This window comes from Cuculus canorus, chromosome 21, assembly GCF_017976375.1.
Source record: "Cuculus canorus isolate bCucCan1 chromosome 21, bCucCan1.pri, whole genome shotgun sequence".
NCBI lineage: Eukaryota > Metazoa > Chordata > Aves > Cuculiformes > Cuculidae > Cuculus > Cuculus canorus.
Window position 1 is genome coordinate 5,838,055 of NC_071421.1, and position 18,215 is coordinate 5,856,269.

Below are 18,215 nucleotides of genomic sequence, written 5' to 3' on the forward strand. Positions count from 1 at the left end.
GGCAAAGGTGTGGGGAAAGGCGTTATGTTGTTTGAGGCTGGTCTGGTACGAGACGGCTGAAAAGGCACCGTGGTACGACAGTTGCTCACTTTCAAATGTGACACGTGTGAAGGCAGAAGAGGCTTTTGCTCTGGGGGCAGGCTGACGCTTGCAATAGGTAACTGATGTTTTCCAGTCCGTTGGAAATTTAAGCAATTATGAACTTTGTTCTGCAAAAAACTGGTAAATCCTTTGTTGCGTTTACCACAGCTTTTTTCTACTGCTTACACGTTAATAACAGTTAAGAGGACTGCATTTGCTCCACAAAATGGAATTCTCTGTGCCCACTTCACAGTATTTAGCTGTAAACCAAAATTAATGCGTCTGGCTGGGGAGAAACTTTTATTCCCTTCAGAAATACTTGTATTTCTAGGGGCTGCATATTTTGTCTAATTATCTTCCATTTCATCAAAAGTGTTTGGACACCAAGGCTAAAACATAAAAGGAGCACCTTTACTGTGCTGTATGGTTCCTTTTGCTGGCACTCGTATATTTTAGATCCTTTCTGATTCAGAAAGTGTGCTGCTGTTTCAGTGTATTCTATGGAATTCTTGGGTTGAAACAATTAGAGAGAGCTGCAGATGTAACTCATCTGCAGTGCTATCTCCTAGAATGGAATTGGATTGACTTTGAAAAAGAAAAATATATTCATGCGTTGGCATCAGCAGAACAAACTAGAAAGTTGCCATAGAGCAGGCAATAAGAGTGTTCACGATTTCCATTCACAAATCTACTTGCTCGGAATTAGGTGGGATAAGTTGAAAGCGTATGCGCACCAGAAAGGAACAAAAGCTTTATTCAAACCAGACGTGTCTGTTGGAATGTACCGGGACAAATCATCCGACTGCACTAAACCAGCCGGGCTTGATCCCCAGAACTGAAAATAATTTAATACACATTCTGTGGGTTTTTATAATATCTTTTGGCCTGCTTACTAGTATTTTCAGTTCATAAAAATAGTAAGAAAGATGAAACTGGTGTAGTGCACCAGGACTATGGCCTTTGTTTATTGACTCGTTTCCAAAGCACAAGTGGCGGCGCTGCACTCCAGCGCAGTGGCGGGGTGACCTCATGTCCTGAAAGATCTGCTCCTCGTGCCAAGGGGTGAAGTCTGGTACAGCAGGTCTGGGGCAGCTTTCTGGGAATGAGTTTTATGAGTCTTATACCGATGAAGGGAAGTGTAGATGTTTTCTGACTGAAGAATAAGTATGTGGGTGTCTTAAATGACGTGCGTGATCAGCAAGAGTCCTTGTGGTTTCCGTGTATGTAGGTGTTTCTCTGGCCTGTATTTGGAATAGCATCTTCCAAATTGTCTTTCCATTTGCTTTCACTCGAGATGATTTTGCCTTGAGATTACGTTAAAGGTTTCTTTACCTCCTTGATTTTGTGACCTGTATCAAGAAGTGGCATTTAGTTACCACAATAATATAGCTTTGAGCAGAGAGTATCTAAGCACACCCAGAGTTGGGCTTTTTCCACCCAGAGACCAAATATAAAGATGTAGGAAATGCCCGCTATATAGAAAATGAAAATAATCTCTCTTCTACATACTGTATTTCCAGGAATTACTTGCTACATCCTCCTCCCAAGCATAAATATCACAGCATCAGGTTCTTGGAGGTTGCTCCACAGGTTTAAAATGGTCGAAATATTAAACCCTGCGGCTGGACAGGTGCCGTTTGTACTGACAGGTCTGATTTTCAAATTAAAAAATCCAGCATTCCTTTAAAATTCAGACCACTTCTAAGCAGTGTTTTAAGGTTTGTATTTACATAGCAATTACAGACGTGCTCGAAGGCATGGGGGAAAGCGTGTGCTCAGGTGCCCGTGCCGGGACAGACTCCATCCTCTGCCGCTCAGGGTGAGGTTCGCCGTTCGGTCCCAGCCCGCGGTCTGTCGATGGGAGCCCAGGGCCTGCTGGGATGGGGTTTTACACTTGTGCTGTCCTTTTGCCCTTCCACTGAACTCTTTTCATTTCAGTCATGAGCAAACAGTCAGTGCCTGAACTAACAACCCCGCAATCCTCCAAAGCACGCCTCGCTTACAGTACCAAACAAAGGGAGGCCCGCGTGGGCCGGCCCAAGCCAAGGAATGCAGCTTCGGGGTTCTGCTCCATAAATTTAACCAGCACGACAAAAAGGAGATAATATGAGCCTTCGTGATGATCTGAAAGGGGGAGGTTTGTGTCCCATTGATTGCGGTCTGGCCTATTGCCAGGCCCCGAGCCTGACCGACAGTTGAACCATATCGTTAAGGCGTGTAATACAGCTCGAGTCTTGTACAGCAGCCAATGAGTACATATCCAGAGGGCAAAAGTTTATAAAGAGTTGAGGCTGTCCTGTTTAACCCTCTCACACTGCATGTAATATATACTGCTGCCATTCAGAAATAGTCACAGCGCTGTTAAAAATGTAAACCTTCAGCTTTCTTTGCTTGGAAAAAAATACATGTGTGTCTGATTTCTAATGTGCAGCAGATTTATAAAGTGATCTGAGAAAAATATGTAAAACTAATCTTTTTTTTTTTCCGTAAAAAAAAAGAACAATCCCCTTTTTTTCCCAGTCCTTCATCCATAGTTACTTTTTTGTTCAGAGACGTCTTCTGGGTAGTTCTGCGAACTCTTTCATACAGATGGAGCTATTTATTGCCTTGATGTCACCTCATTTAGCATGTGGCTGGTATTTTTATAGACAATTTTTTCACCTAATGTGGCTGTTAACATGTGGAACGCTCTTTATCAGTTTTGTAAGTACAGCCAGTTCATTTGAATTGTTCTTGCAACTGCTAACTTTAAAAATCAAAACAAACTTTCTGAGTAGATTTTTGTGCGAGACGACTTTGCTATGCCTGTTGCAGCCCTCGCTGGACCAGCTGCAGGGTACAGAAAGGAGGGTCTGAAGAGAAAATGCACACAGCCATCACAGCTCATCTCACACAGCTCTGTGCACACCTCAGAGTTGGTGTCCTGGTGCTGTGCCATGGCCCGGGGTTTGTTTTTTTCCCCACAGGATCTGCTTTCCCAGAAAGGTATATCATGTAGACATAGAACACGGAGATATTACTGTTACACTTGTAGTGAAGTGATCATGTTCACATTTATAACAAGTGAGTATCATCTGGCCAGCATTCTAGGGGTTTGATGGGACCATTTCAAACAGGAGCACAGTAGTGCAGTTGCCACACCGGAAGGACGGGATGTCATCCAGAGGGACCTGGAGAGGATGGAGAAGTGGGGCTGTGAGAACCTCATGAGGTTCAACAAGGGCAAGGGCAAGGTCCTGCACCTGGATTGGGGCAATTCCCGGTTTCAGTACAGGATGGGGGATGATGTGATTGACAGCAGCCCTGCAGAGAAGGACTTGGGGTGCTGGTCGATGAGAAGCTCGACATGAGCCAGAAATGTGCACTCGCAGCCCAGAAGGCCAACCGTGTCCTGGGCTGCATCCAAAGCAGCGTGGCCAGCAGGGCGAGGGAGGGGATTCTGCCTCTCTATTGTCTCTTGTGAGACCTCATCTGGAATACTGTGTCCAGTTCTGGAATCCTCAATGTAAGAAGGAGATGGAGCTGTTGGAACAGGTCCAGAAGAGGGCTACAAAGGGCTGGAGCACCTTCCTGACGAGGACAGGCTGAGAGAGCTGGGCCTGTTCAGCCTAGAAAAGAGAAGGCTCCGAGGAGATCTTATAGCGACCTTCCAGTACCTGAAGGGGCTACAGGAAAGCTGGAGAGGGGCTGTTCATAAAGGCTTGTGGGGATAGGATGAGGGGCAATGGGTATGAACTGGAGAGGGGCAGATTTAGACTGGACATTAGGAAGAATTTCTTCACCATGAGAGTGGGGAGACACTAGAACAAATTGCCCAGAAAGGTTGTGACTGCTCCATCCCTGGAGGTGTTCCAGGCCAGGTTGGATGGGCCTTGGGCAGCCTGAGCCAGTGGGAGGTGTCCCTGCCCATGGCAGCGGGGTTGGAATGAGATGATCTTTAAGGTCCCTTCCAACCCAAACTATACAATGATGCTATGAAATCAGACCAATGCTCTGTCTGTTGCACTGTCTGCCAGCAAACCGTGCTCAGAAGTTGTAAGACCTCACGGAGTGGCCTGAGGCAGAGTAGCATTATGACTCTGGGCACTTTAATCTTCACTAAGGCATGTTCGGCTGGTGTTTTTTAGAAAGGTGTTTGCAGGAAATCCCTGCTACGAACCCTATTGTTTACAGTGATTGGAAGGTGAGTGGGAGCAATTTTCATCATGTTTGTGAGACAGGAAACTTTAAGGTGACAACTCCAGTCATCACTCTCTGATCAGCACAGCCGGAATCTGGGAGACTTTAGAATCCGAGATGGCTGTGTTACATTCCGTTAACTTCTTCAGCTTGATGATATCAACATGCTTGGAAAAGTGTTCCTTTGCTGCCGAGCTCTTACTCGGAGGTGGTGGAGGTGGAGTAAGTGCCACATGCTGAACACTGGTCGATACACAGAGCACGACTGGTGTTAAGTGCCATGCAGTTGTCTGGCATGCAGGAACATCCAGCTTACACAGGTCTTGGGTTTGCAGCACGGACATCCTAAAAACGTGCCATTTGAGAGAGTTAATCTGCCGCTCTGCTGGTTTTAAAGAAGTGACTCTTGATTCAGCTCTTTTCACTTCTTTTTGAACTTGAGGCCTGAAGAGGTTGTAGACAAACATGAACCCAAAGGTTAGTTTCAATTGTGTTTTGATCTTGTATACGAAAGAAGGGGGAAGAGGGGAGAGGGGCATCTCCAAGAAGCTGTTGGGAATGGCCTACATGATAAATGATTGCTTCTTCAGCATGCTGTAGTTCTCTTAAAAATATACTGGGTCGGATAAAGGTCTGCAGCGTCTGAGCTGGTAGATCCCTCAAAAGAGGAGGGATTTGAGTGCAAGTGGGAGGTTTGAACCCTAGGCACCATTTATTTGCATGTTTCTGCCTGAAACGAGCATTTTGGGAACACATTTAACAAGCACAATATATTCCATGCATTTGCTGGAATAAACAGTGCATATAAGCTTCCTCAGATATGCAGTCAGCAGGGAGCTGTCTGGCTCATGATTTTACACATTCTTGCATTTAACTGAGACATTCTAATGCCAAATCCAACACTCGACTGACTGCATTGCGTGTGCATTTTTAACACACCTTAAAAGCATCTGTGTCTGCATCAGTGAATGAATTCCATCACAGAGCTGTGCCAGATCTCTGGGTTCAAGCATCAAGTCATCAAGAGAAGATCTGCCTGTTGGGAACTGGGAAGGAGGCAACTGTGCTTACCCTTTGAAATGGAGCATTGCCATGTGCCAGAGGAGGTGCAACGGAACATGGGATCCAGACAGTCACAGGTTTTCCTGAACCTGGGGCCAAGTCATTTAATCCTCTCAGACGCAGAGAGCTAGCGCATAAAGAATAACGCTGTCTGTCCCTTCGTGTTGAGAAATACAGGGGACATTCCATATAGCAAGGGTTCAGCATTTGAAACCAAATGCAAAGTAAATACATCGTCGAGGAAAGAATTGTGGACAGGGTGGATATTTAGTATTTTGCCGAGGTGTGATGTGAAATACAGATTATACCAGGGATGGCACCTGTTTGCTTTCCTTTGTTACGCTTTATGATCATGTGCTGTGGCTACATCACCTGTACCTTATGGCTGTGAAGGCCCAACTTTTAGGTCAGTTTTTACAGTATTTTTTGTTACCTTTAATTGGTTCTGGCACTTCTGAATATGCTTTACTCTGCACCCTCCCAGTACATGTCCACAAATCACACAGAAAAAATCACAGAATCACCAGGTTGGAAAGGACCCACTGGATCATCGAGTCCAACCATTCCTAACACTCCCTTAAACCATGTCCCTCAGCACTTCATCCACCCTTTCCTTAAACACCTCCAGGGAAGGCGACTCCACCCCCTCCCTGGGCAGCTGTTCCAGTGCCCAATGACTCTTTCTGTGAAGAATTTTTTTCTGATATCCAGCCTGAACCTCCCCTGGTGGAGCTTCAGGCCATTCCCCCTTGTCCTGTCCTCTATCACTTGGGAGAAGAGCCCAGCTCCCTCCTCTCCACAACCTCCTTTCAGGCAGTTGTAGAGAGTAATAAGGTCTCCCCTCAGCCTCCTCTTCTCCAGGCTAAACCACCCCGGCTCTCTCAGCCGCTCCTCGTCAGACGTTCTCCAGCCCCTCACCAGCTTCGTTGCTCTTCTCTGGACACACTCCAGAGCCTCAACATCCTTCTTGTGGTGAGGGGACCGTCATGTTCTGTGTTGTGGAAACGATGTCCATGGGCTGCTGATCCTTACAGAAGGCTGCAGGTGTCATTCATTCCAGAACTTGAGCAGCTGTAGCAGGTCTTTAGCTGTTGCACATTTTATGAGAGAAGATGGAAGGCTATTCCCCCTTTAAACTTATAAGACTAGGTGACTTCTTAGTGTCTGAAATGCACTGAGCCTGCTTAGACAAAGCACTCCCTGTGTTTATGAAGCAGACTTTTTCCAAAGCCAAGAAAGTAACAGGTTTAATATTATTTCTTCAGAGTACTAGCAGCAATTGAATTATTTCACGGGCTTGTATTACCTGCCAATTTTCCTTTGTTTGAAATAAGGTTGTTTTATAATTATTTCAAGGGGATAAAAATTGTTCCCAGGCTGAAAGTCAGTGCGCCAAGGAACAGCCCAGAGCAGGCTTCTCTCAATAAATTTTATGCAAACCTGAAAAAACAAGTTTACAGTGGAAACACTGACAGAATTGAGCTATACCAGAACCGGTAAGTTACTGCTTTAAGTGGATTGGGATGCTGAGGCTGGAACACCTTTCTGACTGCGACACGCTGATGACAGTTGCTGGAAGTCTTGGCAGCAAGAGCAGGATCGAGCTGAAGGAAATTCTTGCTAGGGAGTGTGGGGGAGAACCCTGTGGCCGCAGGGATCTCTTTGGAGGGTGCACGTGGCTAATGTGCACACCACTGTTAGTCGGCTAGAATGGGCTCAGGGTTTTGCTGACAGGCAGTCATCACAGCAGATGAAGGCTCTGTGGAGAGCCTCTGCCGTTAAACACTTGTCTCACGGGCGAGAATTGCATCTCCTTGTGCTTACATGCAGGATTTGGGGTGTCCTTGCACTCTTGCAATTATGGGTCAAAATCTGAACGCGTGCCCAAGTGGGGCTTTTTGAACAGATCTGTAGTTGCCAACGCCGCTCCCTTATCAAGGGAACAGGAAAAAAATTCCACAGGCACACATTTTAAATGAAGAGTTGATTCCTGTGTCGGTCGTGGGGTTTTCCTTCTTTTTTTTTTCTCTCAGGAGAAGTTACTACATTTCCTAAAGCTGCTGTATTCTGTATAGTTATTCTGGGGGTGAGACTCAGGACACTGGCAGATGCAAACGTGCATCACTTTGGAAGTGCCCTGTTTTGTTTTCACTATCGCCTGTTGCTACACAAGCTGGATACCTTCTGATTTATTTTTTTTTTAGGTTTTTTTGTCACAGCAATCTGAACACTTCAAGGAAGTTTTTTTGGTCCAAAAGGCACTCAAAGATGAGTAACAGTTCCTATTCTCAACAACACTCTATTTGTGCACCTCAGCAGGAATCGCCTCTACCTACCTTACAGCGTAAACCTGACAGGGCTCCTGATGGGGGTGAGCGTGTAGTGAAGGAATAAGGATAAGGAATTCTGTAAGACATGGTTGTGTCCCTTCTAGTTTTTTCAGTCTAAGTTGGCAAGTAATTATTACCGGTAATACCTGAACAACTTCCTTAACGTCAGTGGGTCGACGATCTATTTGATTAAAAAACTTCTGGCTTAAAACTGGCCAACTGAATCACAAGAATTCCGTGAACTGTTATGTGAAAGCCAACCAGTTAACACTGCTGACTGGTTTTAGTGTGCGTACGGTCATCTGAAATGAGATTCTCCAGTGTTCAGCTTTGTCTGAACAGCGAAGAACCGGAGTGTGTGCCTCAACCTCCTGACACCATTTCCAGGCCCTTTGTGTCTTCATTCAGCAGCACTCTTCCCCGCTGTGACCAGTAGACGTGAGGGCATTTCTGTCTTGTATTGCCTTTGTGTGCTTATTAAAAAAGAATCAGCAAGTCTGTTGAGTGCCTGTTTAATGTAACACAGATGTGGGCACACCACCGTTCCCTCTGCTTCACAAATCTTCAGCTTTTTGCATTTCATCAGTGTTGCTTATTATTTACAGAACGTAGCCTGAGACAGTAGAACAAATTTTTAGATTAAAAAAATCAAGTAGTGTGGAATGTTTTTAGCTGTCCAGACCAAACACACCAGTTTGCCAAGGGGCTGATGGACCAAATCAAAGCAGTTTCTGCTAGCGCTAGTGGCACTCAGCTGAAAAGCAGCTGACCTTCTTCTTGCCAAGATGAGAAGTCTCTTTTATCACCAGGATGAATGTTTCAGCATGGAGGAGCATTGGGGACAGTAAGCACCAGACTCTTCGGTAGTTCTTCCTTTTAAAAACAAAACCAAAATGTAGTAAACAACCCACAAGCCAGCGCACAACTCAGGAATTGCCAGGCCTTCCAGAAATTCATTGCAGTGCCTGGTATCTTGTAGTGCTCGTACCTTCTCCCTGACCGCTCCTCAGCCAGACATCGGGAACAAGCGCTCACTGATGTTGCAGCTTCTACAGCACAGGCCTGACTGAGCACACTCTCCTGGGTAGAAAATTGGTTGGATGGCCGGGCCCAGAGGGTGGTGGTCAATGGAGTTAACTCCAGCTGGAGGCCAGTTACAGGTGGTGCCCCCAGGGCTCAGTGCTGGGTCCAGCCCTGTTCCATGTCTTTATCAATGACCTGGATGAAGGCATTGAGTGCACCCTCAGCACGTTTGCAGATGACACCAAGCTGGGTGGAAGCGTGGATCTGCTGGAGGGTAGGGAGGCTCTGCAAAGGGATCTGAACAGGCTGGACCGCTGGGCTGAGGCCAATGGCATGAGGTTTAACAAGGCCTGCAGAAGAGGAGGCTGAGGGGAGACCTTATTACACTCTACAACTACCTGAAAGGAGGTTGTGGAGAGGAGGGAGCTGGGCTCTTCTCCCAAGTGACAGGGGACAGGACAAGGGGGAATGGCCTGAAGCTGCGCCAGGGGAGGGTCAGGCTGGATATCAGAAACAAAATTCTTCACAGAAAGAGTCATCGGGCACTGGAACAGCTGCTCAGGGAGGGGGTCGAGTCGCTTTCCCTGGAGGTGTTTAAGGAACGGGTTGATGAAGTGCTTAGGGACATGGTTTAGGGAGTGTTAGGAATGGTCGGACTCGATGATCCAGTGGGTCCTTTCCAACCTGGTGATTCTATGATTCTAAGGGCCCTGTTCTTTCCTCGTGTTTGCAGCAGTCACGATGCTTCCGAGCCCTCTTCTCACGGCACTACAGGCTGTTAGAGAAAAGAGCAGAGGTGAATATTAACCTGAAAGATGGCTCGTAGCAGAACCACTGTGCAGGATTGTTGCTCTCTTGCATTCAGATGGCTGTCTTGGCTTTCCTGAATGCAAAACAGTAAAGTGTCTAAGCAGCAAGTTGCTGATTGGCCAATAGTTGATTAAAAACTACATTATGCTTCAGACATTCTCCCTTAAAACTCATCAGCAGAAGCTCCAGGTGCTGCAGAGAGGTTTAACAACCCGTAGGGGCTGTGTGGATAAATGACATTTTGCCACTTTACTGCTTTGGGACATCAGGAAGTAGGACGGGCAGCAAGACATGAATTGCACTGGTTGGAACCCGTGAAGTTCTCTGGAACTTTGCCTCTGCTGTTTGCATTTCATCAAGGCAAACATGCAATTTTTTTTACCTTTTTTGTAAGAATGTAGTAGGTAAAACCAGGCACTTGTTTGCCTCCGGTTCCAAAAGACAGCAATGCTGTCCTGTAACCTGGTACAGATGGACTCTGTTTATAGCTGAGAAATTTAAGGGGCGGGAGAGGTGACTCGCTCCAGCAGTCACAGTTGCAGTGTGATTGAGTGGAGTGATGTTCAGTCACACATAGGTTTTGGAAGTCATCTATTTACCCAGTGTTGAGGTTATTCCGATTCAGGGAGATGCTCCTAATAAAACACTACCGTTTAAAAGACATTGAACTTTTTGCAAATGAGGAAAACTAAGTACCTTTATGCAGCAAATTGCAATTTTCATACTGACATTTTTAAACTTGAATGCATAACACTGTAATTAACTGATGAATGTCTAACCAAAACCAACAGCAGTGCTGCAGGACAGGTAAAGCAGCGAGAATGTCTATCAGCAGAGGTAAAACTGAAAATTTGACTGATAACATTTTACTGGCACTGTTAATGACAGCATTTGTTATGGTTTCTTAAGCCCCTGCTCCGGTTTGTATTCTTTGAGTTGGAGAATTTTGACTTATTTCATCCTCCTTGCAGACAAACTGATTTTCCATCATAGCATAACCATAGTTTAACTGATGTCAAGTCAAGAGCTCTTGGTGTCTCCTGAAGTCACTCTCAAAGGGGATCAGCGATAAGCAGTTCTGCTGAGCCACTGTCATATGTTACACAGCTCAGGGATGTAATCATCTCCCTGCGGGTCTTTAAAAGATAGGCAGACGAGGTGCTCAGGGACATGGTTTAGGGGCAGAGGGGAATGATTGGACTCGATGATCCAAGAGGTTTTTTCCAGCCTGGTGATTCTATGATTCTGTGATTAACAGAATCAGAACTTAGCGGATAGTTATAATGTATTAAAAATATCCATCAGCTGACTGTGCTGGGAAAACAGTCTTTGACTCCTCCTGTACCTTGTTTGCAAAATACGTTGTTGATACCCGGCAGAGCAGGAATAGCCAGAACACTCTGAGAGGCCAAGGACCCAATGGGAGAGCAGCAGAGATGATACCAAGTCAGGAATAACATGGGATAGATTCCGTTCCAAGAGCAATTACTGCAGCCAAGGAGGGAAAGCGCAAAAGAAAAAGATCTGTCACTATTAAAAGGCAAAGGTGTCAAAGACTTGAAGGAAACCAAATCTTAAAGGGGCATATGGGTTTCAAGTCTGGGGCAGGACTGCTGAAAAGGAAAGGTAACAAAGGAACGGGGCTCCAGAGGAAACATCTGCAGAAAGCAGTGCTTAAAGGCAAGGGCTGGTGAGCAATTGCCAAGCAGCTTAAAAAGAAAATGTGGTGTTAGGTGGGATTTTTCCTGTCTGTGATCAAAAAGGATAGAAACAGTTCATGGTAGAGGAACTTGACAAAGCACTGAGATAGGAAGTAGGGAGCGCTAATAAATAATGGTGCGTTTGGCTTGGGAAGTTCCTACCAGCAGTAGCCTGAGAGAGAAAGGAAAAAGCATGCAGCAGCCCCAGAGCGATGCTGTTGGGAGAGGACAGAGAATAACGCAGGGCTAGGCGGCCTGAAACATAATTCTTCAGGGACAGGGCGTTCCAAAAGCTTAAAGGAATTCAGAATATTATTTTTTTTAACAAAATACTGCTAAGGGAGGAACCTAGCCTGCAGTTCTTGAGCACTGCGGCCAGTATCAACCCAGTATCAGGCCACACATGTGTCTTTTATTATTGCCATTTTTTTTAATAGACGCTCAAGAAAGGTAAAGTATGCTGAACCCTATTATGGAGACTCTAATTAACCGAGGATTGTTCTTTTATCTTGACTGTGTGTTTGTATTCCCATAACCTTCAAGCTGCTGATGATGCCCATCGATGCAAGCTATATCTTGGTTGGTGTATTCTTATTTTCTGTAGAAAAAGTGAGAAGAAACAGTCAAGTCAGTAAAACTGTGCTGATAAATAGATCCTAAAATTTGCAGACTGTATGTGCAGTTTAGGTTACTTCTTCCTATTAATTTAGCATCCTGGCCTTAATTGTAGAAGAAAACTGGGAGATGTTTCTTTGAAATGTGACACTCTATTCATAGGCACCATGGCATCCAGAGCAAGTGTTACAGAATCTGAATGTTGTGTTTGTGAAGATGTTGTATTTTTCAAGCCTTTCTCACACCTCATATTTCAAAATGAACCAGACTTTGTGTGCTGACTGGCTTAAGTGGAAGGAGAAGTGCTGCTGTTGCATAAAGTCATTTTTCTGCATCTATTTTTCATGTAGGACACAAGCGGAGAGAGTGAGAAAGCCACGCTGCTGTCGAGGACCTCAAGGGCTCTTGCCCCGCTATTCAGAAAGTCAAGCAGAAGGACAAGAACAGCTCTTCAAACTGACAGACAACATCCATGATGAGTTGTAAGTACTGACTTACACAGTTACTTCAAGTAGTTCTGTTTGCTGCCACTGTACGTTCATGTCTTTGGGGAAGAGGGACTGAAACTGTTTCGTGCATGCACATGCATCTATGTTTTATTTGTTTTCTGGAGGGTACCAGTGAGCAGCGCAGCACGAGCACCTAATGGCTTCCACCGTGGCCTGTCCACCAGCTGTACAAAAACATCCTGTCTAATGTCCTGTCTGACCGACTTGGTGGCTTTGTATGATGGGGTAACCACAGCAGTTGACACGGGTAAACCGATGGATGGGATCTATCTAGAATTCTGTAAAGCCTTTGACACAGTCCCCCACAAAATCCTTCTGTCTAAATTGGAGAGAGATGGATTTGATGGGTGGACGGTAAGGTGGATGAGAAACTGATTGGATGGTCATATTCAGAGAGTAGTGATCAACGGCTCGAATTCCAGATGGAGATCCGTGATGAGTGGTGTCCCTCCAGGGTCTGTACTGGGACCAATGCTGTTTAATATCTTTATCAATGATATTGACGGCGAGATCGAGTGCACCATCAGCAAATTTGCAGATGACACCAAGCTGAGTGGTGCAGTTGCCACACCAGAAGAATGCGATGTCATCCAGAGGGACCTGGACAGGCTGGAGAAGTGGGGCTGTGAGAACCTCATGAGGTTCAACAAGGCCAAGTGCAAGGTTCTGCACCTGGGTCAGGGCAATCCCCCTTTTCAGTACACGATAGGGGATGACATGCTTGGGAGCAGCCCTGCAGAGAAGAACTTGGGGGTGCTGCTTGATGAGAAGCTTGACATGAGCCGGCAATGTGTGCTTGCAGCCCAGAAGGCCAACCGTGTCCTGGGCTGCATCCAAAGCAGTGTGGCCAGCAGGGCGAGGGGAGTGATTCTGCCCCTCTATTCCTCTCCTGTGAGACCTCATCTGGAATACTGTGTCCAGTTCTGGAATCCTCAATGTAAGAAGGAGATGGAGCTGTTGGAACGGGTCCAGAGGAGGGCTGCAAAGATGATCCGAGGGCTGGAGCACCTCCCATATGAGGACAGGCTACGAGAGTTGTGCTTGTTCATCCTGGAGAAGAGAAGGCTCCGAGGAGATCTTATAGCGACCTTCCAGTACCTGAAGGGGCTACAGGAAAGCTGGAGAGGGGCTATTCGTAAGGGCTTGTGGGGATGGGACCAGGGGGAACATGTATAAACTGGGGAGGGGGGGCAGATTTAGGCTGGACATTAGGAAGAATTTATTCACTACAAGGGTGGTGAGGCCCTGGCCCAGGTTGCCCAGGGAAGCTGTGGCTGCCCCATCCCTGAAGGTGTTCCAGGCCAGGTTGGATGGGCCTTGGGCAGCCTGAGCCAGTGGGAGGTGTCCCTGCCCATGGCAGTGGGGTTGGAACGAGATGATCTTTAAGGTCCCTTCCAACCCAAACTATACTATGATACTACTATGATACTATGATCCTTGCCGGTGACACAAGGCTCCTTTCATTCACTTGTTGCAAACTGCCATCGATGGCACAGCACGTATAGTCTGGGGAAATAGCAGAGCCTTGGTCTCTTGCCTCATAGTCCTGTTAACGTCCCTGGTCCCCTTCTGGCATTACAGAAGATGAAATCTCAATAACTTCAAGCATCAAAGCTGGTGGAGGGGCTGGAGAACAAGTCTGACAAGGAGCTGAGGGAGCTGGGGTCGTTTAGCCTTGAGAAGAGGAGGCTGAGGGGAGACCTTATTGCTCTCTACAACTGCCTGAAAGGAGGTTGTAGAGAGGAGGGAGCTGGGCTCTTCTCCCAAGTGACAGGGGACAGGACAAGGGGGAATGGCCTCAAGCTGCACCAGAGGAGGGTCAGACTGGATATCAGAAAGAAATTTTTCACAGAAAGGGTCATTGGACACTGGCACAGCTGCCCAGGGAAGGCATTGTGTCACCATCCCTGGAGGTATTTAACAGACAGGTAGACGAGGTGCTCAGGGACATGGTTTAGTCGCAGATAGGAATGGTTGGACTTGATGATCCAAGAGGTGTTTTCCAACCTGATGATTCTATAAGTTCCCTTGTAATCATTAGTCCATTTACCATGCACAATACATGACCAGCCCAAAACAGTGCATGTTTTAACCCCACACTCCTCTTCCCCTGTAACATACCCACAGGCAGCACCAGTGTCTCTTCCCTCATTTGTCCCTTACCTTATTCGCATGGCCCAAAACCTGGGAGAGCGACTGACGATTCCATAACAGCAGGTTGTGAACCACCGCTGACCTGCACAGAGCACGCACTGAGGTGCCTCTGGTTTAGATGTGAGGGAAGCTCACATGGATCTTTGTGGTACATGTTATCCTGAAGCTACAACTCTGCAATTTTATTTTTTCCCCAGAAAAGTCAGTACTTAATAATTTGAATGGGTCATACACTAAAGGCACATCTGCTTTTGAATGTACAAGTTCACGACAGCCAGTGAAAACTGTGTAATTGTTAGTAGTGGTCAAGCTTGAGCGTATGAAAAGAATGCAGTGGATATATGGCAATCCAGCTGTACATTGTTCCTACAGGAGCTGTCACTTTGTTGGACTGAGGTCTTGAAGTATAATTCATTGCTTAACCCAGTCTCTACCACAGCCATTTTCAGTGGAGAGCGTACGATGCTGTGTTCTGCGTGTCTTGCCCATCAGACTGCCTGCCAAGGCAGTGTAGTTCCAGCGGTGGATGGGGAAGCCTGTAGAGGGAGGTGCCAGTTCAGCAAGATTTAACTTCCCCAGTGACCAAGCTCCGAAAGCCATGGGCCACTGCAGACCCTGCCTTCAGCTGCCTATGAGAAAGTCTGCGCTTGCCTGTGGCCCTGTGATCTTAGACTCTCGTGATCCTGTCTTTGTCTCCTTTAAGGGTCCTCATGCTCATACAGTCTGGCTCTTTGACAGTTAGAATTGAGAGAGCGAGCAATTTGTGACCAAGAAAACCTGCCAGCTTTTTGCAAGTGTACCCCATCAGCAGCTCAGTGGGCTCTCGCTATCGAGTCACACTGCTCGTTCGCTGTGATGTTCACCACCAGGAACATCAGTCAACAAGAAAACAGTGTTTCTTGTCATGGAAAATAAGTACAAAATCATGCCTCTGACTTTTATCCTAGTATCATAATCAGAAACACATTTAAAGACCTGATTATTTGCATATTTTCCTTCAGAGTTAGATCCATAAAAGGGGGTTTAATACCTTGCTCTACTGTTCTAACTAAATGTTTCCACATTTTTTTCCAGTTAGGCTCACTGTTTCACTTCTGGAAAATATTGTGTAATTACTTCCTGATGTTGTTAAAAAACCCACAAATTCTCCAGAGATCTGGTTGCTTCTACTTTGTTCTACTGGATAGTGTTTCGCTTAATTTTTCATTTTATTAATTTGAGATCTGTTTAATACTGTAAAAGTATGGGTTTAAAAAAAAAAAAAGTTGTATCTTACAGTAGTATCCGAAAAGGTTAAATACCCGCTTTGAGAACTTGAGTTGGCAAGAGAAAATGGGTAATGATGCATGACTCAAACTTAGAACAAAATGTAGAGCTTGAACTACAAATTAGCTAATGTTTCTGTGCTTCACCATTAAATCACTGTCCTGTTTCCATTCCTCAAAATATATACTTGACAGCAGTAAAAATCCTGCATGGAAAATGGAATCCATCGTCTTGTTCTTATGCAAAAAGCACAGAGCTGTATGTGACTGCTTCCACCGTCTCCAGGGCAGTTTCCGTGCTGTCTCTCTCTCTGTGGCTGTAGGACACTGCAGCGGGAGAGCAGCTGCTCTGCTCCTAGGGGAATGCAAAACCCTTTCGAGTTTCTCAGCTTAAGGCCAGTGATACGGTGTTGGGGGTTTCTCATCATCACCTTTGCATCATCTTTTTCCTGCTGGAAAAGAAGGGCAGAAAGCCAGTGTGTCAGGAAGTTTCCTCTGGTTCCAGTTGTAGTGGAAGCCTATCCTGAGGAGCAGCACTGTTCCTCTACAGGCCACAACGCTGCTGTAGTTTCAAACTATTTTCTCTGACACTTCATAAAAAATATCCCTCTCCATCCTAATTAACTTAATTTCAAAGACCAAACCTTGCCCCAAAGTGTCTGAACTCTGAGAACTGAGGACACTTGCTAGTTTCAGTAACTGTGTTAACGTTTGTAGGGGGTTTTTTTAAGCTGAAATACACATTTTGTCCATTGGTTTTATTTAGAGGAATGCAATTCAATTATCCTGTCCTTGGTTTTATCCAAGGTTACAGCTGGGCAAAGTACATTACGGGCCATTTTTGCCATAGGATGGCTGTGCTCTTCTCAGCACTTAGAAGAAAATCAAGATTGCTAACTTGAGTATGAGGGTCTGTCTTCCCCGGGCTCAGGGATGCAAGGGCACATGCCAGCGGCCGTGGCTCGGAGACACAGCGTGGGGCAAGGACAAGTTCGGTGCAGAATACCATCTTTTCAGAGGACTATTAATAGAAAATTACTGGACTTATTCTTTTATACCACAAAACGAAACCGTGATCTGACCTTTTGTAATATTTTTGGCTATTAAAATGGCATTTATGGCTATGGGTCTGTCTGGATATAGCTCCAAGTAATTTGTGCATGGTCTTACTGAAATGGTAGGGCCAACAGTAGTTTTGGAGATGCATAGCTTTTCAGGATATGTTAGGACACCAGCAGACTGATCTGGACAAGCAACAGTGCCGTAAACAGTAATTTTCAACCTACCTGACAGCATAAGAATATTAATTTTATAGCCACTCTTCTGCTGTAACAGGTTGTTGACAGACTGTTATTACTGTTTGGCACTCTTTCTTAGTTATGTATTCGTAGTTAATTTTCTGAACCTCTCAGCATCTAAAAAAAACCCAATAATGAGGTTCATTTCAATAGTGAATCAGAAGTGAGGGAGAAGCATTGGGCTTTGAAGTATCTATTTCATTTTGCATTCTGTACTGCGATTTTTTTACACATCGACCTCTTCAGCCATCATAATTCTCAATATTCTTAATTCACTCTTTTCTACCTCCGCTATTCATCACTCAGACTAATCTCTCTGGGGAAACCTGCTTGCTGCTTAACCTTTCACCCCAGTGTTAAACAGCCAATTTCTCTTCTCTAGCTACCGATCCAGGCAGCAGGTTAAACTTGTTTTTTGTTTTTAAAGGCAAGGGAGGTGTGTGGCAGAAGGAAGCGCCGTAGGTTTGCAGTGTGTAGAAGGACAACGCTCTTGTCATAAATGTCTGCACACCTTCGCATATCAGCAATGGAGCTGAACTTTGAATGGAACTGCAGCATTAGGACTGACTGTTCCAATGCAAGGAAATTACTCTTCTTAAGCCTTGTTACGGGGTATTTTTGTATGCCCCTTCCAAAGCTAGAAGCCAGGCATTTGGCACTAATATTTGATTTACAGCATGTCCTTTGTTAACTGGGTGAGAAGGTACTTCATCAGCTTGCTTTTTAAAACAGTTTAAATTAAAAACAGGTGAATTGTACATGTTATGCTATTAATTTTTCAGACAGACTTCTAAAGGCCACTGAAAACATAGTGGGTGAAGACATTTGTTAGTTTTTCGTTTACGATCCTTTGCTTCAAGTGAATAATTTTTCTTTTTTTTTCTTTTTTCTTTTTTTTTCAGCTTCATAGCAGTGGAGCACATAGACAGCTACTGTGTCCTCATTTCATCTAAAGCTGTTTATTTCCTGAAGAGTGGCGACTACACAGACCGCGAGGCCATCTTCCTAGAAGTCAAGTATGATGATCTCTACCACTGCCTGGTTTCGAAAGACCACGGGAATGTGTACATACAGCTCACAAAGAAAGCTGTCAACACCAGCAGTGGCGTAGCAATGCCAGGCCCATCCCAACAAAAGCCAATGGTAAAGCTCTAACACCTCTTTGTCTCATTTCACGCGGGTTTCTTTT

The 18,215-nt window shown here is 45.4% G+C and overlaps 1 protein-coding gene across 4 annotated transcripts in view; it reads left to right on the forward strand.

Annotated features, from left to right (window-relative positions):
- VPS13D (vacuolar protein sorting 13 homolog D) overlaps positions 1-18,215 on the forward strand; it is a 104,734-nt gene that overhangs the window by 85,300 nt on the left and 1,219 nt on the right. For all 4 annotated transcript variants that reach the window (XM_054085804.1, XM_054085807.1, XM_054085805.1 and 1 more), the window contains 2 exons: positions 12,151-12,282; positions 17,929-18,169. In XM_054085804.1, coding sequence (XP_053941779.1) covers positions 12,151-12,282; positions 17,929-18,169 — 373 coding nt within the window. The remainder of the gene's footprint in view (positions 1-12,150; positions 12,283-17,928; positions 18,170-18,215) is intronic.